General features: G+C 42.0%; 1 protein-coding gene across 1 annotated transcript; it reads right to left on the bottom strand.

The window, feature by feature from the left end:
• Positions 1 to 1,990: 1,990 nt before the first annotated feature.
• On the bottom strand, positions 1,991 to 24,898 carry RPA1 (replication protein A1). Its single transcript, XM_064729414.1, has 17 exons — positions 24,761 to 24,898; positions 24,398 to 24,445; positions 24,060 to 24,138; positions 23,433 to 23,541; positions 22,518 to 22,606; positions 17,878 to 17,961; positions 16,543 to 16,675; positions 15,467 to 15,569; positions 14,291 to 14,359; positions 13,958 to 14,150; positions 12,726 to 12,865; positions 10,975 to 11,123; positions 9,563 to 9,695; positions 8,136 to 8,312; positions 6,733 to 6,840; positions 3,379 to 3,465; positions 1,991 to 3,006 (listed from the first exon to the last, which is right to left on the bottom strand). Exons 1-17 carry the CDS (start codon positions 24,791 to 24,793, stop codon positions 2,899 to 2,901), a joined length of 1,842 nt encoding a protein of 613 aa, XP_064585484.1. The 5' UTR covers positions 24,794 to 24,898; the 3' UTR covers positions 1,991 to 2,898.
• Positions 24,899 to 24,912: the final 14 nt, after the last annotated feature.

Raw genomic sequence — 24,912 nt, 5'->3', positions numbered from 1 at the left:
TTCCATTGAGCAAATACATATTCAGGGCCAGGTAATGGCTGAAGCCATGCAGAATAACCTGGGTGGCAGCAGGGGAGATTTATGATGAGGGGAAGGAAGGCACAGGCTTGTTTGCCAATAATCCAAATTAGCATTGTGAGTCCACTTAATTAGCATGGTCAGAAGAGCCCAGAGCCTTTGTGAAGTTTTCCACAGCTCCTGCCAGTGGCTGCAGGGTTTGGATGGCTGTGGTGGTCAGCTGGCAGGGAGGTGCAAGGAGAATGGAGACACCTCCACAGCTTCCTCGCCCTCACTTTCCTGGGATTAACAAACAATTTATTAACCAGGTACCTTCAGCAGTCCCAGCCTATGATCAGGGGAAGGAAGGCAAGATAGAGAGAGGTATTTATCTTTTATATAAGTGGGAAATCATATGCCCCTCTCAGGATTCATTCTGCTATATTAGCTCTTCCAGGCCCCTCCTAAAAAAGATCCTCATTCTCCTACTCAGCAGTGTAGTCCTCCTCTGTACTCGCCCCAGCTGAGTTTCTTTTTTGCCTCTCCACATTGCAGGCCAGAGCTGTACATAGCATTCGAGATGAGATCTCACAGCAGAGGCTTATATAATGCTGTGGCACTTGTATAGCTACACTAGAAATACCTTGCCTCACATAGCTTGATGTTTTTATCATATACTAGCTGATTAAAGCATGATTAAAACCCTCCAACTCTTCAGTCACTAATGAGCATCCACTTTAGAGCAGAAGGTTGTTTTTTATTAGTCCTCAAATAAATGGCTTTTCACACAAACTGTTTTAAGTTGATTTTCTGTTCCAGTTCTCAAGGTCATTCAGCTGATCCTGTAAGATATCTTAATGCTCTTGAGCATTGATACCCTGCATCTCTAGTGCTCTGGCTGATGGCACAGCAAACCCAGCAAGATGGAAGTGCAGCAATTCCCCCTGGGAGAAGGAGCTGCCCCAGCAGAGGCAGCTGTGCCACACTCAGAGCAGCAAACCCCTGCCAAAAACGACACCCATAAAAACTTCCTGGTGTAAATGGATGGGCCCAGGAATTGGAAATGAGCCTCAAGGAACATCGTGCACTTCTACCACTTGTTCCCAGTTTCCTGAAATTGGGTAGGAGGGATAGGAAGGGAGCAGTAGTAAAAGACTGGTTAGCAGAGTGGAAAGATGGATAATCACCACTAACCTACCATTTGTCAATCCAGAACTGTGCTGAAGACTGTAATTTTCTAGTCAATGCTTTATAAGCAAGGTCAGAGGAAACAAATACTTCAATAAAAAAAATGCAAGACATCAGCAGAAGAAACCCAGTCATGATCCTCAGAATCCAAAAAAGAAGAGGTTGTGTTTGCAATTAATGGGCCCAGAATAATGTGCTTCATGTCCATCAATGGAAATGACATTTACAGTACTTAAACACCAAGACTTGAGATGACAAACAGGAAATCACAGGGAATAAAGGGCACCAACTGAATACACTAAGAAACTGTGCTCTACAGAGCAAAATAAATAAATAAATAAATCTCACTTCTGCCACCAGAGCCCCACTGCAGCATTGCCTGGATGCTTGGAGCTGTGCAGCAAATGCCAAGCTGTGAGCTGCAGCCAGGGAACACATAATTAATGTGATTAGGAGCACACAGAGCTAGCATGCTCTGCTGACTGAAAAGCCCAGTAGCATAATTACTGTTTTCTGTACTAGCTCTATGTCTGAACAAATCTCAAAGCCTGGTTAGTTTTAGACTGCTGTGTAAACGTCAATAAAAATCCCAGAAGTGCCAGCTCATCAGCATTCTCAGGCACAGAAATGGTGAAAATATCACTGCATTTCCATGCTGTTAACATCAGGCAAGGAAGTCTCCATTCTTCAGTCTAACCTTAGAGTTTGTAATAAGGTAACATCTCCCCCAAGTGAATGCTTATTATGAAAGCTAATTAATTGCTTTCCAGTAATGAGAAGTCTTTGGTGTTCAAAGAAAGCAAAATTCAGTACACAGGAATTAAACAGTGTTTATTGAAACAAAGCACCCCCCACTTAAAGACCTCTTTCTGATTAACATCATTACAAATAAAACCAAAGAAACTCAACATACAAACATACAAAACATGTATAGGCAGGAACTGTGAGCCAAAAAAAATCAGTCAGAAATCCATAGTATTAATTGAAGAGAAAACTAAAGCAATGCTTTGTAGTTGCCTGGATTTCCCTGGGGGATGGAGAGTCAATGCTTATCTGCCTTCCTCAGAAGAGACAATTTTGATTAATATCAGACCCATCTGACTCAGTCTATTAAACCCTGAAGGAAGGATATTCTTCAGATATAAGAGATATGTCTTTGATTAATAATTCTACCATATTGCCATTCCAAGCATTAACAACTGCATGGCACCTGTGGAAAGTGAAAGCCTTTGAATTCTATGGAAGGGAACTAACTTGTACTAATAGACCTGTTCTCTTTTGTCCAGATCTGAAAGCTCTGTGACACTGCTCCTCCTGCCCTCTGCTGAACAAGTCAAAGTGTCAAGGTTGTCACTACTCCCTTGCAAAGAAGACAAAATGGGTATATAATTCAGCTTTACATATAGGAAGAGAGCAAAGTTACTTCAGACATTCTCAGTGGTTTGTCTAAAGGCCTTGGCAATCTGTCTAGAGATTCCTCTTCAGCTCTGTCAGAGTTTAACAGACCACAACAGGCTACAAAGTGGTGGCCATCAGAGTGCACTCTTACCTCCCAGGGCACATCACCAGAGAATTGCAAAAATCACCTAACTCACTATGCTGCGTGTAACTAATGCCCAATTGTCACACACAAGGTGGGGGAAATGTCAATGTAACATTATCTAGTGAGTTTTTCCTGGGAATTCTAGGCTCAAGCAGCCAGCACTGGCCTCCTCATCCCAGCTGAGCATTCCTCCTGATGTTGGCAATCAACCTCTTGCTGTATTCTCTGTAGTTCACGGGTTTGACGTCCAGTGCTGTGGCCTTAATACGAGACTCGTCCTGCAAAAGAGAAATTTTAGCATGTAAAAGAACATGAAGCACTCCAGGCATTGATTCCAACATCCTTCTGCCCCAGTAACTTACTGCTCATGCTATCTGGGTTAGCTGGGAGTGCCAACACGACCTCCCAGAGCTGGCATGTTGTTTTCATGTGAAACCAGCCACTCTTGATGAGCCTGAGAGGGAGCAGCAAGGATCCCTCCTTCAGAGCTCAAGATTGAACGTGTTTGTGTGATCTCTGGAATCTTCTGTTCTCTGTGAGCAAGGGAAACCTCTCCCCACAAACATAAGAGGAGGAAGTCACCTCCTATGGAGACAAGCTGAGCTACAAAAGCCACAAGTTACATTATTTGCCTTTTGGGCAACACTTACGTTGTAAGTCTCCAGCTTCACCCGGATCCTGAACTCGTAGGTGTTGAAGTTTGCATTTTGGAACACTTCTTCAAAAGCCTGCTCGTTCTGAGGGAAGGACAAAGACAGGGATCAGCTGCAGACACTCCAGGCTCCCACTGGAGCCATGAACTTTGAGAACAGCTCAGCTTTTGGGGAGGCTGGCAAAACACTGGAACTACCTGGCCCACACAGGCAGAGCTGAGTGTTCCATCATCACATTTTAGATGCCAAACCCATAACTCAAAGGTTTTTAAAATAAAAAAAAGGTGACAACTTTTTAGCTGCTTAAACAAAGGAACATACAGTTGCACTGAATCTGCAACCAGGTGTAAGGAACAAAAATACTACAAATCTTCAGGAGCTGCCAAACTGGCTAATTCTGGTGTTGTGCTGTGATCACAAACACTGACAGAGTTAACTATTTCCTTATTAATTGCCTTATTAGGCATTCTGGTTTTCTGCTTATCCATCAAAGCTGCACACATCCTTCCCATCCTGACACAGGCCTATTTGAGAGAATGTTCTATAAAAAAATCAGATCCATGTTTTGAACGTGCTTTAATCACCATGAGAAGACTGTGTCATATTTATAACATAAGCAGCTTCTAATTACCATATGAACACTAAACATCATCATCATCATTTCTAATAGACAATTTGTCAAAACAGTAGAAAAGGAGCAGGCAAGTCGTGGAGACTGTGAAAAAAAAAAAGTTTATTTTTGTAAAAATATGAGTCGTAAAAACCTTTGCTGACATTCAAAAAAGATCCTGCATCTCCCTGATGATACTGACAAGTAATTATTAATGCATTTATCTACCAGATGCACTTGACTTGATCAGTCACTCCAGCAGCAGACAGAGCATCTGATCTGGAATTGAATCCACCCCAGTTCCACTCACATTCCAAGTGTTACATCTGCTGTTTTTCACTGTGTGCAGCACTATTTTACACTACACAGTCATTCTCCTAGGGTTTAGAAAAGCACAACAAATGGAGGTGAACAGGAGCAGCTAGGTTCACAGATTACAGAATTTAAGCATATCCCTCCTGAATATTAAAACCCCTTCCTTTGGCCATCTTATGGATTAGAGGATAAGAAAACTCGCTTAATAAAGCATTTAGCTCCTCTCTGCAGCTCTGTCACAAACTGTGCTAACCATTAGTGAGTTGAAAATGCCCTCAGCATAGCAGCCACTGCTACCCCACATTAGCTCCTTTGGTATCTAACAAGCACAGGCGAGAGGCAGATGAAAAACCTTGCACATGTATCTGTGCTTAGCGTGGTCACAGGCTGTACATGAACTCCATCCATACTGTGAGCACTGAAAAGACTCCCACCAACTTCACAAGACACTGCATCAGCTCTGTCAGAGAAAAACCACTAAGAAAAGCTTGCTGCAAATGCATCGAGTGCCATTTTTAAAGGCTCATAAAAGTGTCAAATCAAAACCAATTTCTCCTGGAACACAAAGCATTCCTGCTCAAGGGCTCACTCCATATTATGTTCCATTTTCTATCCTCAGCCATTTCCATTAGGCAGCTCTTCAAAAGACATTACATGTTTGTACTGGTACATAGGATCTGCTGTCTCTCCTTCCCCACCCAGGTATCTTCAGCATTAAAAGCAACTTAAGAAATTTTGTTTAAACTCTAGCAGAGATTAAGCGTGGCTGAAATAAGAAAATATTGACAGGTTAAGAAAGTCTGAAAATGGAAATGGAAAAGTGCAAGCACATCTAATTAGAATCCCCCCAGCTAGACATCTCCCTACAGAACAGAGGTGGCCAGCCTTTGTAATATCACAAAAACTCAGCATGCCACACCACAACCTTTGTACCCTTCACCTCCGACAGCCAGAGTGCAGAAAATCTCCAAAAATCATTCCATATTACAGGAAAAACAGCCCTGCTTTGTAGAAACAGAGGTCTACAACAGTGTCTCAAGGCACAACAGCCTCAACAATGCCTCCTGCTTCATTTCCCTCCCACAGTCATTAAGGGGTTAACCAACAACTGGGATATCTGTGGAGCCCTGGAATCAACCAGCCTTAGCCTGGGAGCACAGCAAGGCTCATATGCAATTCAAGAACTTATCATGCATTCCACATCATCATTTAAAAACAAAACAAAGCCACACAGTTTTTATACAGTACACAAGTTAAAAAAAAAAAAAAACAGGAAAAGATTATTTTGGTTGGAAGACAAAGGCAGCAGAGAAGCACAGAGTGACAAAAGGGAAGATAATACTGCCTGTTAGTGTCTAATGACTTAAAACCTTAAAAATTGTCCTAATCTGCACAGAAAGATCAATTCAGCACCTCTGCCAGTGACCTGCTTTACAAATTGTGGCTTTTGTGAGACCCACAAAATTCTGATGATATTTGGTGGGGGAAAAAAAGAGCCTTCAAAAGTGGGCTCACACACATCAGCTCAAAAAGCTTCCTGCCTACTTAACAAAGATACATACAAAGTGTTCTAGAACTTTTTGATTTTGTAAACAAATTTTTGGAACACATTAGGGGTAATGTTGTCAGCACTCATTGCTAAACTAGGGGTTTTTTTTTCCAGATTTTTCCAGTCTAGGTACAATGATAAAACAGGCTGTGTTTTCAACAGGAGCCAACACTGTGAAAGCTGTCAGTGCCCAAAGGCTGTGGCACAACCCTGGGGTGAGCAGCTGCCTCTGCAGGTCCAGGTGATGAGGACAGGCTGAGCTGCAGCTTTCAGCAGCCAAAAGAGCTCAGGGGGAGACAGACTGACTGTGGGAGCAAACTATGGGGGAAAGCAGGCAAATCTCTGTTCCTCAGGCAGATGGCCTGTGGAAAATAATCCTGAGGAGAGTAAACAAGTCCCTGCCAAGAACTTCAGGCTAGGGAGAAGCAATGATTTGTGAACTTGTTAAAGATACTGAAGGCCAACATCTGGAGGACAACCTTGGGCTGAGCTGAGCTGGCCTATCACCCAGAGAAAGGGCAAATCAAATCCTTGACAAATGAAACAGAACATCCCTTTCTTTCATATGGCATCATTTTATGTATTTTCAATGGTGTTAATTCCCACAGCAAGTACATGAACATGCCCCAGTGCCTTTGCCACATTTGCTGTCCATTCACACACAAATATCAGACCATGCTCCCTGGTGGATCAGCACTGGTGCTCCACACAAACCTTACATCTTTGCCAGAGCTGCCTTCAAAACATTACAAGAATATTTCCTTACCAGAAGGATCAAAAAAACCACCAAGAAATCTGAGGGCAGCCCAATAGAGGATGAATGAAACAGTTCAACTTCAAGGCAAACAGTAAAAATACAACAAGCTAATTGACTGACCTTTTCCTTCAGTTCTCCCAGAAAAGCAGCATTTTGGCCAAGAATGAATTCTGCTGTGTCTTGAAAACAAGTCACCCACTGATATTCCAGACAGTCTGCAATGGTCACCTAGAATACAACAACAAAACCCAAAAAGGTTATTTCATCCAGTTGCCTTTTCCTCCAGAAAGAAGACAACACAAAAGAAAAAAATATCTCAAAGCTATAGAGAGTTTTAAATTCCCAGTTAACTCTCAGAGCCTGACCTGCGTGTCCTTTCAATCACTGTGGGTGGAAAGAAGTGACTTCCTACCTTTTTTAAGCTCCACAGAATGTCCATAACTTAACACAGGTTAACTCTGGCAGCAGATTGAACCACAGGGCAAGGCCAACAAGATCATAGCAGGAAAACACTGATGGATGCTCAGCTGTGTTCCTGCTGCCACTGAAGAGCCATGAGCAGGAACAGGTATCCCAGAACAACAACCACCAAAGGGAACAGCAGCAGCTCTGCAAACTGAATTTACTTTGCACATACCCGAGTACTTGAGCATAAACTCATGGAACATTATGTTATGTTACAAGGAAACTATCAAAACACTCAAAGATAGTTAAAAGATCAATGAAAATATTGGTTTAGTTAAAAGATCAATTTCCAGCCTCACATGCATTTCCTGGCTGCTTTGACAATTAGGAATGAGGAAATGGGAGACACTGCTCTGAAGGCCTTGAGTGCACCCTCAGCATCCTCTTTGTATTCTACAAGAATGACTCTGCTATGTAAAGCACTTCATGCATTCCTAGAAGTTATCAGATAAAAATTATTCAGAAGCAGTTTGTGTTTTAAGAAGGCTGCAGGGATAGTTCCCTTCTCTCTGCATGCCCACCTGGCAGAGCATTTCTAAAAAGCAGATACAACTCTAATTTATAATGTAAAACATGAGAAAGTTCAATGCCTATGGTGTAAGTGGGCATCACAATAATAATCCCCAGACAACTTTCTAAAGCAGACTCCATTAAAGCACGAGGCAGAACAATACCTACCAAAAAAAAAACTGTACTAAATATAGGTAGCAGCTGTAAAAGTGCAATTACTGCTCTCCAGAAATGCCATTTTACTTCAGTTTATCTTCACTACTGAAGAGGCGGGGGCCATCTGTATTCTGCACTGCATAGTACACTTGGAAACCAGAACCAACTGAGCTAGCAGCAACTTTTTGGCAAAGAGAAAAGCTTTTAATTGGAGCACTAGGAAAACAAACTGCTAATCAGCTCAATGAAACATCCCTCACTCAGGTAACAGCACACAAAGCAGCTCACAGGGTGCAGCACAGACAGACAAACAGCATCCTCAAAAGATTTCCTGCTTGGGTTGTGCTGGCCACGTGGCAGGGAACGCCCTGAAATGTGATCCGGGTACTCACCAGGAGCATCAGGCGGTACTTGAAGTTGGGGAACTCGCGGTCGCACTTCTCGCAGCGGTAAAGTCCGTTCTGCTGGTCTATCACCTTCTTGTTGCAATCCTGCGAGGGACACGCCTGGTACATGCAGTTCTCCTTGCGCAGATGTACAATGGTGCCCACACAGCTAAAATAATCTGCCTGCCAGAGCCAGTGTGCAACGTTAGCCTCAAAATACTCAATGTTTTCCCCATTCTGAATTAACTACAAAAGCAAGGCAACCATACTTGGATATTTAGGATTAGAAAGCTTAACAGCTATGGATTACTGGGAAACTGTAAATCAACCCCTCTGTTGCAATAATTTTTAGGCTTCCATTATGTTAATAAAGCCCCTACAGCAAGATTATTTTGTGTTTCCATTGCAGGAAACTCCAATTGCTAGGTCTTCTTTAGATAAAGCATATTTGATTCTCCATTGTGTCTGTTCAAATCTGCACTTTTTCACAGGATTAAGATTCTGCACTTTCCTACGCTTCTTTCAGGAACCAATACAAAAAACAGAAAGCCTATTGTGTAGTGTTACAGATAAGCATTTGATTAAACTATAGCCTACAGAACAAAATACCCACTCACCACACTAAAATAATCATCATAATGGTTTAAGACCACGGTCAAGTCTTTCAGCAGAAAAATAGAGGTTGCTCAAGAAACATGGGCAAAAATTGTCACAGAAAATAGCTGAATTTCAGGTAAAGAGAAAGTGTTCAGAGCCAGGCTGGATGGGACTAAACAACCTTATCTAAGGAGTGGCATCCCTGCCCATGATAGAGGGTTTGGAAAGAGGTGATCTTTAAGGTTCTTTCCAACCCAAACCATCCTATGATTTTAAAGGTTTTTTCCATGGATAGAAACTCTTCTATATTTCAAAGTCTGAGACAAAAAAAACCCCCAAAAACCCAAAAAAACTTCACAAAACAAAACAACCAAACTAAAAAATCAAACAAAATAAAACCCCAAAAAAACCCCACAACAAAAAAACAAAAAAAACCAGCATAAACCTAGAGAGGTTTCTGGAATGAAAAGCCAAGGACCTGGGGTTTATTACCAGCTTTTTTATTGACCAAGTGTGCACCCTTGAAAACCACTTCCTCCTAATGCACCTGTTTCTCCTAGAACACTCTGTGCTGTCTCTTTGAACATCTTTGGGGTAAAAACATCCTCCCTTCGTTTACACAAGGCGTAGAATTCTCTTGCAAACAAAGTATCATGTTGCAACATCAGCAACAAGCTTGGATTTATTTGAAAAACAATAATATTAATTAATAGCATAAATTGCAAGACAGTAAACACCTACTGCTCAATACTTGAATAAGAAGAATATCTGCACAAAGCCTTGCTTTTTATTTTCTCCCCAATACACAAAGCTTGCACTGAGTGGCCATGCCTTACCTTATCTCCTTGTCCCAAGTTCTCAGATTTGGCTTCAAACAAAGTTTTCCAGTTGGTATTTGCTCCAGCTGCTGGCCCACCCCTCACATCAGAGATGGAGGTACATTCCAGAAGCTGCCCCTCAGAGTCAAACCTGCAACCACAGAGATGTGCACTTCTATTTTTGGAGAGCAGACCACACAGACTTATCAAAAGCTTACGTTTATTTTCATGTGCTCGATACATGAGGGATTTTTTATCAATGATTGCAAAGGAAACAATTACAGTAATATGTGTATATTGCAAACAAAAATAGCATTTCAGAATAAGTTAATAGTCTGACTTAATTAGCACAGTATTTTATAAACCCACAAAAGGAGGACAGCTTTGTTCTATATAACTGCAATTTGTTTGCCAGCTAGTGGTCAAACCACGCACTGCACACTTCTTAGAGGCTGGCAGATAACAAGATTTAAGGGCATCAAGATATTTCCATAATTAAAATTAAATTACATGGTACCATTATCTTCGCAGCAGCTTCGAAAGGAAAAGCAAATAGCATTGAAAAGATTATGCTTCCTCTGTTAAAATCAGAAAGCAGAGCTCTTCAGCAAAAGGTTGCACTGCATTCCCGTTGTGATGGGCTTTGTGATTTCACAAACACACCAACGAGGCTCCAAGATTGAGCTTAATTAAAGCGTGACAGTAATAGCTCAGACCCACAATCAATTTTATCTCCAACAAGCCTCTGAAGTATGGGAGAGCTCAATGACAAATGGAGGATGCCATTTATTTCATCCACATTTGGGTGATGTAACTGGAATCTGAAGACTCAGGATTCACAAGTCTGATGCTGTTGGCACTTAACCCTCTTCACACACACACACCACATCTCACCACATTCATACTTACAACAGACAATTTAACAGCTCCTTGCAGGAGAAGCAACAATGAAATCGCTTTGTTTTGCTGACAATAAAAGAGTTATTTTGCTATCTGAAAAATATCTGGCAAGAGCTAGACACTGAGGGATGTCAAACAGTCCCTCCACACTAACTGAGTGTGTATCAGATTCCACACAATGGAAAAGCCTGTGGGAAAAAAATACCATTCTCTCAGATCAAGCCTCAGAAAGTAGAGCTGGTCAAGCCTGATTTCATGCTGCCTTCCAAGGCTTTGGGTCAGCATGCACTAGCCCGATTTCAATTTTTCAAGGTCTGTCATGGAATTAAAAGTTTTTTGAATTGAACAACTTAAGAAGGACAGCCTTCCAGGCTCTAGGGCTTGCAAGCCAGAGAAGCTTCTGCAGTCCTGGAAGCCATAGCCTCTGCCACCTTCCCTCAGTGCTACACACACTGCTCAAGAACAGAGAAACAAAATAAAACAAATACTCTGCAGGAGGTTGAAACAAAGCAAAATAAACACATGCCTACCATCCTCGGAGCTTGAAAGCCTCTGGGCTATCAGGGTTGATGACAACTGTGCTGGAGGACAGGACAGACAGGCTTCTGCCACCAAAGTCAGAGACACGGGCTCCTTTGATGGCAATCACAGGTTGTCTGGAGCCATCAAACTGTTCAGCCTGCATGTGTGAAAAACCAGAGAGCAGCAGCAGCACTGTTACAGGAAAGGCTCTGAACTTGTGGTCATAATTCACAGATCATGACAAGAGACCAGAACTGAATCAAACTGCCCCACTGTATCTAAAAGGTAAGGGTTTGAATGGTGTCATTAGGAGTTTAAGCAAAGGTAGGTGACAATTTTCTGTGCAATCCTAACACCCTGTTTCCTGGGGAACCAGAGAATCCTTAAATCACACCACGGGTTTGTTAGAAAGGACTGGTCCCCTCTGTCAGCAGCTTTACAGCAGGATTTTAGGAAGGGAGATGTGTTATGGGAATGCAAACAAAATTAATTGTTCATATCAGACTCCTCAGGAGATGAAACAACTCACTCAGCTTCACTGAGCCACTCATGTCCATCTCACTACCACTTACACAAAAGTGCAGCTGTGCTGACCAAACATTTTTAGTCAACTTTCCATCTTCTGTTTTTTATGTCATAAAGCTGCTCTAATGTTGTTCAACTGCCATCACCTGAGTAGTCTGACACCAACAAAGAACCTCATGGCATGAGAGAGGGTTTGAAAGGTATAGATTTTATGGACCCCACACCACTCAGCAAGCAAGGGGAGGATCATGTACTTAAAGATAACAAATGAGCTGGAGTTGCAGTAGCACTTACTGTACCCATGAGATGCAAAAAGAACAGAAAACACATCCCAGCAGTCATGGCAGTGACTGCTGTAAAGGACATCCAGATTCTGACCCCAACTGTGCCAGCTGCAAGCCATACATCACTCCCCCTCAATGCTTATTGGTATTTCTATTCTACAAGCAAGCAAACTGATCTAACTTTGCAAAATGCAGACCCTGATCTCTGCTGGAAGAGTTATGCCAGGAATTGTATACCAGTAGTCTCTCCTATTATAAACTAGTTCAATCTTAAGGCTTTGCAATACTGAACTTCAGTTTACTTCATCTGTATCAGCAGATGGTTAATGGTGTTTAGGTACCTACAGTATCAGTGCACTTGATCATTTAGCCATAAAGCATCACTGTCAAGCTGGCAGGATCACTCCCATTTTATAGACTGCCACATAAATCCCTAAGTATCTATAACAACAGTGGAAAACAAAGTAGCCTGTTAAAAAGATAAGGAAACAGTTTACTGCAACTGTTCAAACTTCCACTTCCAAGGCTCTGATGCTTTAAACTCCCAGTCTGAGACAGAGCCTCTCAACCTGCTCATTAGGGGTAATATGTATCCCACCTACAAATAAAATTCATCTTATTTGAGACAGCCATAGCCACCAGGCTTTTCCATCATCAAACTGCAGCTCACACCCTTTCCTAAACCTGGAGCCCGTTACTTTCAGTATTTTGGCTTGAGACATAATGTCTGCAGTTGTTCAGAACACATTAGTCAGATCATGTCAGCAGTTTGTCAGGGAAAGGTTAGGAACATCACACCTGAATGCAAGCAGACAGTCTTTCACCTTCTCTTGGCCCCTGATCCTTGGACACCCAGTGCTGTGGCAGCGCTGTGCCCATCTCAGGTGACAACAGCACTGCCTAGCCTTACACCAAGGAAGCTTTGTTAAAGCAGGTAAGAGAGCACATACCTCATTTCCCCACAGTGTAGCTGTCACCAGTTTCCCTGATGTATCCATCAGATGCACGTTCCTCTTTGAAACCTCCCTATTGTTAGCTTTCACTGTAATTTTAGTGACATCTTCGTAGCTCTTGCAAATTCCAATTACATCTGAGAAACAGTTACAATTTAGAGTTACTCAAAGGGTCACAATTGGAGAACACAAGATCACAAGAGAAGAATTCAAACCTACTGTCAGATTTTTACCTTGTATCCCAGCTCCCTATTGAAATGAAATCTGATATGGAAATTAAGTGTATTATGGTAGGAATGTTCCACTACAGAACTCCTCAGTGCTTTAATTTTGTTGACGCAGTCATTAAGATATTCATGAATGCAAGCCTCACCACATTAGAGAGATCAAGGCATTGTACTATCTTTCCCCATCACATTCTGTCAAAGGACTTCAGTCCTGATCATGTAACACACTTGCTGTTAAAGCACAAGCAAGAGCCTTCAAAGTGACTGTAACACAATGAAACAACTGGCTCGTGCCTCCACGTAAAGCTGTAATTATGAGTTGCAACTTTAACAAGTCTGCATGCTCAGGTGGCAAGAGCTAAAGCAATCCCCTGTGCAGTCCCTAAAAATACACCACTTTTAATATTTCCCATCTACCTTTAAAATCCCCAGCTGAATGTCTCTGAATCACAGGCATCTTGTGCCTCTGAAACCTGAGAACCCTCGCCCCCACCCAAGCCTCTGATTTTTTCCGGAGTACTCTGCCCAACGAATTACAGAAAAACAAACCTCCAATACTTCATAAAGCAAGCCAAAACAGTCATGCAACTTGGACTTGGATGCAATGAATTATGCCAAAATCACTACAGAGATAATTAGATACTGAAAGAAAGCAAGACCACAGAAGGTATGAAATGCACACATGCTGAGCAAGGGCATTTTTTCTTTCAGCCTTTTTCTGTGGAAAACAGTGATCACAGTACAATAAACAACTATCACCTACTGTCTTCAGTCTGAAGCACAAGTTTGAGGAATAATTGTTATACATTGTTAGAAAACAGGCAAAATCATCTTAACAGGAAAATTGCCTGAGGAATTTTTAATGGCAACCATCACTGGATGACTTCAATTTAGAGATCACAACACTTGAAGCATCCCATGCTCACTACCTGCCCAGAATTCAGGACACAAAAATCAAACTTCAAAGCTTTAAAATTTGCCATTTTTCTACTTTTGACTGACCAACAATCGAGTCTTTGGGCGTGTTCTCCAAGTCAGAGATGGATACAAAATCAAACTGAACAGATGGAAGATGCTGGGCATCATCACAGGGCACAACTGAAGTCTCATTAGTGAATGTAATCTCGTAGTCATTCTTAACAGCTGTATATTGCTTGTTAGCAGTCTTCAAATTGCCTTTGGTAAAATAATATACCTACAGGAGAAAGCAATGAAACAGGGGGTATTATCAGCAGTGAGGGAAAATAGATTGTGTTCACCTTTAAAAATCCTTGCTAGGCTCAAGTTCCTCTTTTCCAGCTCCTGTCAGTCTAAGAAAGCACAAAGCTACCATACCTTGTTCAATTCAATGAGTGGAAAGAACTTGTCTGCTTGATCGTTGAATGCAGTAGCTCTAATCTCACCCTGCAGGAAAATAGGGGAGCTGGTCAGAAGTGAAATTTGGCACGGAAAAAGATTAAAAAAAAAAAAAATCGTTGCAATGTTAAGTGGTAGCAGTCCTGCAGAGACAGTGGGGTCTGCCAGGGTAGCTCCAGGCGTGTGAGAAACAAACAACATTCTCTTCACATCTGTACTTAGAGCTAAAATGACATATTCTACACCTGACAATCAAACCTCATATTCAAGTCTCATTAGTACTTCTACAGCTTCAGAATAAAATGCATAAGAACTGCATCCATCATAGAGACACCTCTGAAAATGCCAGAAAAACTGGCAGTGATGGAATAAAATTCAAATACACCCCACAGCTCCACAAGTTAGCACACAGTATATTGTGATGGCTCCCACTCAGATATGTCTATAAGTAAGAATTAATAACAATTATACCCTCACTAGATATAAACACTGTTTAAAAAAAAAAAAAATAATATAGACACTATGCAGAGAAAACAAATGCCTGGTGACAACATGTTACATTATTAACCTCACATTTTACACTCAATATAATCCAGCAGAATCTTGTTTGTTTTCACGACAGAAGGCTGTAATTTGATAAGAGGTTTGACAAACTGCAAGTTCAGTTAGATTAACCAGATACCATTCCCCAAACAAACCACAAAGGAGATTTCTCAGTGTTACAATAATTTGTACTCCAATTTCCTCATGAAAATTGAAAGCTTGTAACTTGGAGGTAATGCTCCTCTCACTCCCTGTTTTGTAAGGTGTAGCTCAGCCAGGAGGAGATGTCACTCTCAATCTCCAGGAAACCACCACAACCCTCAGTATTAGGTTGTCAGTTTGCATAAACAACTCTATTTTGAAGCTGCAAAAATCCAGTCACACACTATAGACTTTGATGAAAAATAATCAGCAATGCTGCACATTTAAGACTTCATTCTGGATAAAAACTGGCACGTTGATGTGCAACTTAATGAATGCAGGGATACAAGTTTCAGTTGTAATAAAAAAAATCATTTCCGAAAAATGCACTTTATTTCCTCTATTCTGGCTTTATGAAAGGTTCATCAGCATCTGGCATACATTATCTTTGTCTCAACATATGACACTTACACTTTCATCAACCAGCTCTATGGAAAAGAGCTTTCCTTCCCCACGAGAGTTGCTCCACGTGCGGATCTGACCTTTTTGGGTAACACGAGCACAAATGGTCCACCTGAAATCATTCAAGAAATCACTGCTCTGCATCTCTTTGCATCTTTTTAAAGAAGAGATTGACCTGGCAAACCTTTGGAACTGGAATGTGACTATTTAAAAGCCAGAATCTTCCCACTGCACCTCGGCAGCTCTTTGCTTTCTGTTTTAATGGCCTAGACCATTAAAGACACAAAGTTGTAGAGAAGGCAACAAAGCAGCCATAAAACATCCAGTATGATAATAATAGTGAACAATCCTTCTGCACAGAAGCAGGCCTCAAATCTTTTACTCTTCTAGGGTACATTTCTCACACAGCAGTTTGCCTGCTCTGAAAAGCCACGCCAGAACTCAAGAGCTCAATTATAGGATTCGCATTTAACTTGGGTAATCAAATCAGTTTGCATAACTTAAAAATGTCATTCACTAAATAATTACATCCTCATGCTTTTCAACAGCTCAGTAGCTGAAGTGAATAGCTTACTGAGCTGTTTTGTCATTAAGTTACCAAAAAGAAGGTTGCTTTAGGAAAAAAAAAAACCCAGACAAGTCAATCGATTTTCAACTAAAATATTAAAAACCTATCAAGCTCAGCAGGGCAGCTGCACCAAGACAATGGCAAAGCAAATCTCAGATTGTTAAGAGTGTTGATGCAATTTAAAAAGATAAAAAAAAGAAAGAAAAGAACACCCTTCTCCACAGGAAAGAATATCAGAAAACAAAACCCTAAACAAAAACCCAAAACAACAACGAGAAAACAAAACCCTGTAAGAACAAAACAAAGCCCACCAGTGTTTCTGTGGAAGGTTTTCTGCTTCTTTCTCTGGGTGGTTTTGTGGCTGCTGTTGGGTTGGTTTGTTTGAACTTCAGCAATAAAATCCAAAGAACTCAATGAATTATTTGACAGACACTCACACACAGAAAATCCCAACAAAGCTATTGTTCCTCCATGCCTGTGAGATGAACAAAAGGCCTGGCAAAGCACAAGGACTCACTTGGACTGGTATGGATTCAAGCTGGCAATGGGCACCACTTTGATCTGAGACCCCCCAGGTGTCTTCAGGGCACTGGGAGCACTCGCTTTTCCAAACTGGTGCGAGGGAGCGTGGTACTTGGGAGCAGCAGGACCTTCCAAAAACCACAACAGAGCAGAGAGGATTTCAGCCTCACACACAAAAATCAGGTTAAAACCAACTCAGGGTGCAGAACTTTGCCACCATGGCATGGGGAGGGAACACCCTGTGCCACGTGGGCACCACAGAGGGGCGTGGAGCTTCTTGCATCGTTTCTGCTCTTGGTCACAAGTGTTTTCTAGGCTGCAAAATGCTGCAGAAGAGACACTCTCAGACCTTTTAGAGTGCTTGCACTTAAGCGGAGATGTGTCCAGAGTCAACCACTTGAACAGAGTTTAAGTGGCAAACAACTGTTTAGCAGTAAATCCTCTAAAATAACAGAATTACAGGGTGGTTTGGGTTGGAAGGGAATCATTCCAACCCCTGCCAAGGACAGGGACACCTTCCACAAACAACCCTACCCAAAACCCCATCCAACCCAGCCCTGAACACTTCCAGGGATGGGAAGTGTTAGAACAAGACACCACTTGGGGGAACAACTAAGGAAAAACACCCTACAAACAGTTTTTTAACATAAAGCGATACTGGTAATTCTAAACTCAAACTTGTCAATGTATATGCAAAAAAACTCTTGTGATCAACTTTAAGCAAGGAAGGAGAAGCTTGTTTTCTGCTGCAAGTTTCTAAGCAAATGTCAAAATTTTACTATTTAAAAATCCTTCCTAAACACAGGGGTAAAGAATACAGACAAGTTAAAGCAGCACCAAGAATTAGGATTGACAACTTTTTAGCTAAAAAAAAAAAAAGTCTACAGGCTGACATTTAAATTGACTGCATCTTCCAATATCTCACTGAAATCTTGATCAAAAAAACAGATTTCTAGATGTACTACCAAATAATTTCAGTGTATTGCCTAAAATGTTTGGCCTCCATCTCAGCATTGGTAACACACACAATTGGTGGCCAGCTCCAAACTGCAGCCTAACTTGGGTGTCCACAGAGCACTGTTTCAAGAATGCAGTGTAAACTGAATAAAGTTGGGTTTTTGGGGCTTTTTTCCTTTTGGGGAAGAAAAGGGACAAATTTCCCCCCCTTTTATAACCAGTTCTCTTGAGAGAATTCACCTTGTCTAGCTATGGGTTACTCCTGAATGAAGAGTTTCTTGTGCATCACCACTAAAGAAAGGATTTTATTTAAACTGAAGCTGCAGTTTCTCACTGATCACATATCAGAATTCCTGCCCAGCATGACTCTTACCTGCTCCAGACAAATTGCCATTTTGCTGCTGTGGTTTGCTGGCTGCTGGGTTTCCTGCTGGAGCTGCAGAACGTTGCCCTTGTGCTGGTAATTAAAATGGAAGGAGACCATAGAGTAGGGAGCACATTAATTAAAAGTACCCTTTTAGGAAATAAGACTTGCATGCAAAAAAAAAAAAAATTAAATAATTAAAGCCACAGAGACCATGCTAAACTCCAGGTATTTAAGACACAGGAGCAGCCAGGTATCTGTTGAACAGTACCATGAAGGAATTCCAGTCAGATCTCTTTCCTCAAGCAACTGCTTTCTACTTGGAAAGAACTCAGGGTTGATGGTGATTTAAAAGGACAGCCCTGAAGTAATCTTGACAACTTTTCAGTGTTTATCAGCTGCTATTGCTCTGACAGGTAGTTTCTGCTCCTACCTAAGAGCTATGATAAAAAAAACCTGTAGAGAATTCTGTCTCATCACTCAGAAAGGGCCAAAAATCCACTGGGTAAAGTCAAATCTGAAGTTAACCCAAGACAAAGAAAACACCTGCTGCGTTTTATTTCTGAAATATGAAGATGTTTAATGTGGAGGTGATGGAGCCATCACTTCAGAATTCACCAGGGCTCCTCTTGGCACACAGCAGTAAATTGCTTAGGGAGCAAAGTGATGCCATAGTAAGAAGTGTCCATTTTTTTAGATTTCAGGACTTTTACTTGCTCTAAATTAATGATAAATTACAAGGCAAAGAGCAGACAGGCATATCTAAAGTAAAAGTCCATTAAAAGACTAATCTACCATTCAAAAATTTGAATTCCTTTACAATGTAATTTGCTTCTAGATGAGAAAATATCCAACATTTTTGTCCTTTTGGACACATCTAATCCTTAAGGTCTTGCTTTGTAGGGAGACCTAGGCCTGAGCAGGCAAAAACCCCCGTGATTTGGGATGTGAGGAGGAAGATGCTCAGAGAAAGTGGCAAAGAAAGTCAGACCAAGCCTGGAGAGCACCACGAGGAACAAAAGCAGAGAATCCCAGGACAGAGGGACGGCACCAAACTACAGGAAAGGAGCAGAAGCAACACAAGGAGATCCCAGTGAGGTGTTGCCTGATGTGGTGGAGTCTCCAGAGGCAACCCTCTGGTTATTTTTAATCCAAAATCCAGGTCCTTGCACCAACCCCAATCTCCAAGTTGCCGCAGCAGAGTCACATCGGTGAGCTGGTGACAGTCTCCCTGGCAACAGCGTGACGTCAAACTGCAAAATGTGTATTTACTGCAGGTTCCACTAGATGGAGGAGCCAGGTCTCCCCCTTGCTCCGTGGCCTCAGGTGCTCAGAGGGTCAGCACTCCACACCCAAATTCATTTTGTGCAAGGGAAGGTGGAAAAAAACCCAACAAGACGCATTAAGAGAAAAATATGTCTGGTCAGGGGAGGAATATTCAGGAGGAACAGAATGTGGGTATGAAGCAGCAAGAGGTTTCCTTATTGCTTTTGTTCCAAATATGTTTCTTTCTGTAGGAATTTGTGATTAAAAAAAAAAACACTCCACTGAAAACCAAACCCAAGACCACCACATCCATTGGAACACGTGTGCGTTATGAAACACAAATTCACATTTTAATGGCTGCCTACCCACAGCCGAGTGTTTCTCAACAGAGTAAGAATAAATTCACACATCTGTGCATGTGTTCAAATACAGAAGTAGCAGAAATATCTCTCCAATTTTCTCGCTTGCAGAGCCTAGGGACTCCTAAACTGTGATTTTTGGTGGCTGGTGGCCTACAGATCACTTAAAGTGCTCAGAAAACCGAGGAGGCTGCCTGGTTTTTGCTGCTCGTTTTTATTAGCAGGAGGTGAAAAAAGCAGCTGAAATACCTGCTCACATTTCTGCTGTGTGTGGTAGATTAGGTAAACCCAAGACCTTTGCCTGCAGCTGCCCCCCAGCCCACTCGAAGGCAATAACTGTGTAACAGGAACCCTCAGCTCCCAATAATTTGTCACCAAGAGGTTTTGCCACAGTGCCACGACACAAGACCTGCCCCAGAACTGAGCAGCAGGGAAGGGAGAGAAGGGGAAAAAATGCACTTTGAAACAACACACCCCTAAATCACAGCACTGGGAAGGGCAAGAGGAAGGAGTTCAAGTGAATGTGCAAGTACATAAACATCTCAACATGGAAAGATTAATGACAGGAGTTAAACATAAGTAGCAAGTCATTGTCAAAGTGAAAAGGAAGTCCAGCATCAAAGTAATTTGAATGAGATTAACGACAGTAATAACACAACCATCCAGTCTTCAACAAGAACTCAACTGCTCAGTCTTAATTTTCAATACTATTATGAGAGGCTGCCTGAAAAGTTTTTATGATTTGTAATAAGATTGTGTCTCCAGCTTCCTTGTTAGGCAGATTAACCACCTACTGCTCCCATGTAAAGTGGCCAAAAGCCAGCTTCTCACCCCCCTGGGTCCCACTGTGCTATTACAGCCTGAGAAAGAATATTCCTTAATCCTAGGTCTGGCAGTCTGAGATCTGTATTTCAGAGAAAACCAAAAGTAGGGCTAAAAGATATATTTTTAAAATACCAGAACTCTTTTTTTTTTAAACAGAAACCATGAAGTACATTTAAGATGCTCATTTTGCATTAGCTGAGTGTCCCTCAAAAAATACAATTTCTTAATATATACAGGAACTTAGAGAATATGCAATTTGAAATACACACCTCTGACATTTCATCAAGGCCTTCATGACAAATCTTGCAGCTTGCAGAGCAGCAAGGCTGGGTTAAGCTTACCTAATCTAAACTATTACCATCTTCTGTATCAGAAACTTTATTTAGTATCAAATAAAAGGGTATGAAGTCGTCAGAATAAGATCAGTGTTAAAATGAAATACACATCACATCTTTTTTGGCATCTTCTACCTAGTGTAAGCCCACACATATTATGACCACAGACCTGTAACATCTCCAAAAGAGTTTAGATTTGAAACCTTCACTGCGGAGTATTTTTGTAAGTCCAAATGAAGAACACAACTTTGATCAAAGTAATGGTAATTTTACCAGAATTTATAGTCAAAGGTATATTTTCAGCTCAATTCTGTCAGATACCACGTTCTCAGTGGTTTCTAAGCAACAATATAACCGAAAAACACTATAGTTCACAAGCTCTTGTATCACATAAGCAGGGAAATGGGAGAAAGGCACAAAACAGTCTGCTCAGTAGCTATTCTGAAAGTCTTGGTCTCTACAGCAACTGTGGGATTAAACCATAAAATCTGAGATGTCAACACATTTTTTAAACAGCAATTAGCTAAGTAACTATCAAAGGAACAAAGGATTCTTTAGGCTCATTTAACATACGCCCCTCTTAATTCCCTTGGAAAAAGTTAATGAAGAAAGATGTCTTTGCCTTTGCAACAGAATAGATTTTTAACCAGAAGAGCAATGTACCTACCACCACTGTTTGTCCCAACTGTTCTACAGAAAACTCTTGCCACTAATGTGTGGTCCCTTAGTAATAAAAATATATTAGTCCACTTCTCTCAGGATAAAAAAAAAATATCTTCAGGAAGAGCTGTTTGCTATTAAATTCCAGCCATTATCTGTGTATACATCACTGACAGAGCTGTTCAAATATTTCCTTTAAGTGCTTATTATTCTCCCTCCTTTTTAAAAGATCAGAATTGGAAGAGCAGCACAGACTTTTCAACATTCTCAGAGGGAAAAAGGTTTTAATTTAAAAAACCATTTGCATGAGAACTGCAAGCTCAGCACACAAAAGTGAAGAACACAGTTATTTATGCAACATAACAGATCCAAGGGGATTAATGGCAGGTCAGATTAAGGTCCAGCCAGTGCCTCAGTCCTTTTTCAGCTGGGCATGGTAGGAATGGGTGCTTAGGGAATTCTGTGCTCTCCTGTTTTCATACCAGTCTCTCATCTATGTACTTGGAACAATCTAAGTTTTAGTGCTTCCTGCACCTAACATTCATGCAGAGGATGTATTGTTATGTTTAACAGCCTTTAATGGATTTCTCTTTCACATCTAATTGCTTTTTGAACCTGTGCCAATTTTTGGCACCTACCTCCACAAGTTCCATCATCTAAGTGTGCAGTTTAGGGGTGTGGTGCAGCCTTTGTTTTACAACCACTGCCTGACAACACGAGAGCTAAAGAGCATCAAAGGAACATAGAAAAGAGAGAGAGATTCATCATTCTTTATTCATCCCCTCTATGCCATCTTAGACTTTTACAGATCATTATTCCATCTTCCTCCTCCTGTTTCTCTCCAGACAGGAGAAATTAGAATCTATTTGATTACTCATTATGAGGAGACATAAAATCGCTTCCGTTTACTTACTGGAACTCGAGGTAGAGACCACTCACTACAATAAAAACCTGTCAAGGTTATAAGGGATGGATGCTCCAAACACCATGGAGAGACTCAAGCTCCAGCCATGGTGCAGAGTTTATTAAAATAGGAACACACCCCAGTTTGTGTGACACGAACAAAAAGGATTTTCAAGATCTGGACTTCCTCATTCCAGGCATAAAAAAAACCCTGAATGTGTCTGCCTGATTTTTTTCAAGTGAAAGAGAGAAGCTGAAAGGCTCTGAGGTGGCAGAAAAGTATTTACTTACAGCTACTCACCCTCACTGTATGGCTGGGGATTGCCTATGGGCCCACCAACCTGATCAGCAGTTTGCAGGACATTCACATCCATCAGGATCACCACTCTCCTGCAACACAGAACACACAGCAAACAAAGATTTCACCCCCTCTGCAGCTCCCATCTCTGGATATCCTCTGCAGCAGGTGAGAAAGCCAAGCATTAAGAGGCTGATTCTTTGGATGAAGGATCTGGGAGACAAAAGCTTTCCACTGTCAACTAAGCCCTCTCTTGAGGAACAAGTAAGCTTGAAACAATATCAAGGACACTTCATATCACTGCATCAAGGACAGGCCTGAACATGCACCAAAAATAGCTTGGGAAACTATTGTGTTTAAAAGTAGCTAAACCATACCAGATTTTTATTTCCTGCTTTAAAAGTTGTTGTCTTCTCCCCAGAATAAAAAGAATAGTTCATACCCTGCTAGACATATACACAGTTTTTCTGCTATAGTTTCACCTGGATCTCTTCTAATTTTGAAGTATCCTATTCCCTCAAATTTTCCTCTTATTTCCTCAAATTTTAACAAAAGACCAGATCCCACAACACCTAAGTAACAAGATACCTTTATTGTTTCTTTCCAACAGCAGATAAGTTTAAGGAAGCTTTGTGCAAGCATCTGGAGTATTCCAGCTGGAGTTGGAGTATTGCAACTGGAAACTTTATATTACTAAATCACTGTACCAGATACATCTGATCCCACCAGAGTCACATTCTGCAATTTATTTCTTCTGTCACTGGTGTTGTGGACTTTCCCCCCTCACACCCTAAAGCCTGAATATTGTCAGATAATCCCAACGAAAAGCACTTGGCCTCTGCTTAGTAACAAAGCACAGAGCCCCCACTGGTGCAGGTGCCTTTCTGTAGGGCTGAACTTAAAGATTATCACAAATACCTTCCATCTTTGAGGCTGTTGACAATGAATCTGTTAACCTGGCAAACACATCGGGCTGACAAGCGTTCGTCTTCCACCAGGGAGTTGAGCTGTGTTGCCAACATGAATGCTGCAGGAGCAGAAGGAAAATATTGAGATAATTCACAATGCCAGCTTTAAAAGGGGCTACCACACTTTTTCCAGCCAGTCGAGTACTGCACTGGATCTACAACTTGACAAAGAAAACAGTGTAACTGCTAAGAAGTCACCAAAACTGACCATAAACTATGCTGTATTTATTCCCCACACTTCAGAGTGCAGTGATAGCTAGAATGATTGTATATCAAAAAGCTAAGAAAAAGATTAAGTTACATTACTTTTAAATCAATGTTACATGTATAGGTTTCTGTATTTTCATTATATCCTCCAGCAAGTTGATTGCTTACATTTCACAAAGTTCCAAAAGTCAAAGATGTCACCTAAATGACAAAATGCAGTGGCACACTTCAGAGTCTGTGGCCCAGTGAAAAACCACATTCTACCTCAATATTTATTTCAGCACTTTGCATCCAGTCACCAGATCAGGAATTTAACAACCCTTAGCATCTCCACACTTAGAAAAACCTCACTGCAGCCTGCCATACTCACAGGAGAGGGTGTTCACCCCATCACTCATCAGCACTCGGTACCGTGGGGGCCCAGTTCCTGTGGCAATAGCCCGTGTGTTCTGCAGGAGAAAACAAACAACGAGGCTGTCAGTTCACACTTGTTCAGAAACTTCTCAAAAACAGAAACTGACATTAACAACAAGTGGCTTATCTACTCGTCTTTTTTTTTACACTAATATCAACGGCATAGCCCAAGTAATGTAAAACAAAATTAAGAGAACTAAAAGTAGAGCAGCCTTGCTCGGCTTCTCTGCAGAGGAAAGTCTGGCTGCACTCAGGACCCCACACGCAGCCACCGAGGGAAGGGACGGTACTCACGATGACTTGCAGCACGGGCTTGGAGACCTCCTCCCCTTGCATTATGGCCTGCAGAAACGAAAGAGACGCTCAGGAAACGTTACCGGAACGCCTCGCCACCCGCAGGGACCGAACCAGAATCAATGAGCTCGGATGTCCGAGACCATCGGCCCAACATATGAAGGGCTGCAGCCAAGGAGCTGAGCAGAAACTGCCGCGGAAGAGCCAGGGACGCGGGTGCGGCCAGGACACCCCCCGGGACCAGGCCCCGCTCCGGGCCTGCTGCTCCCCTCGGGACCGGGCCGGACCCGGTGCCCAGGCCCGGCTTTCACCTCCCACCCTGACAACGAGCAGATCCATGCCAGCCCACCCCGAGCCGCTCACCGCAATGGCCCCTTCGCTCAGCCGCACGCTCATGATGCCGTGTCCGCCGCTGCCGCCAAATTCTTTCGCCGCTGCCGCCAAATCCTCCCGCCGTCGCTGCCGCCACCGCCTCCTTCCGGCGCCGCCTCACGCCACGCCGGGCGTGCCCCGCC

The sequence above is a fragment of the Zonotrichia leucophrys genome, chromosome 19, assembly GCF_028769735.1.
Source record: "Zonotrichia leucophrys gambelii isolate GWCS_2022_RI chromosome 19, RI_Zleu_2.0, whole genome shotgun sequence".
NCBI classification, from domain to species: domain Eukaryota; kingdom Metazoa; phylum Chordata; class Aves; order Passeriformes; family Passerellidae; genus Zonotrichia; species Zonotrichia leucophrys.
The sequence above is the reverse complement of the archived record's forward strand: the minus strand, read 5'-3'. Positions and strand labels throughout refer to the sequence as shown.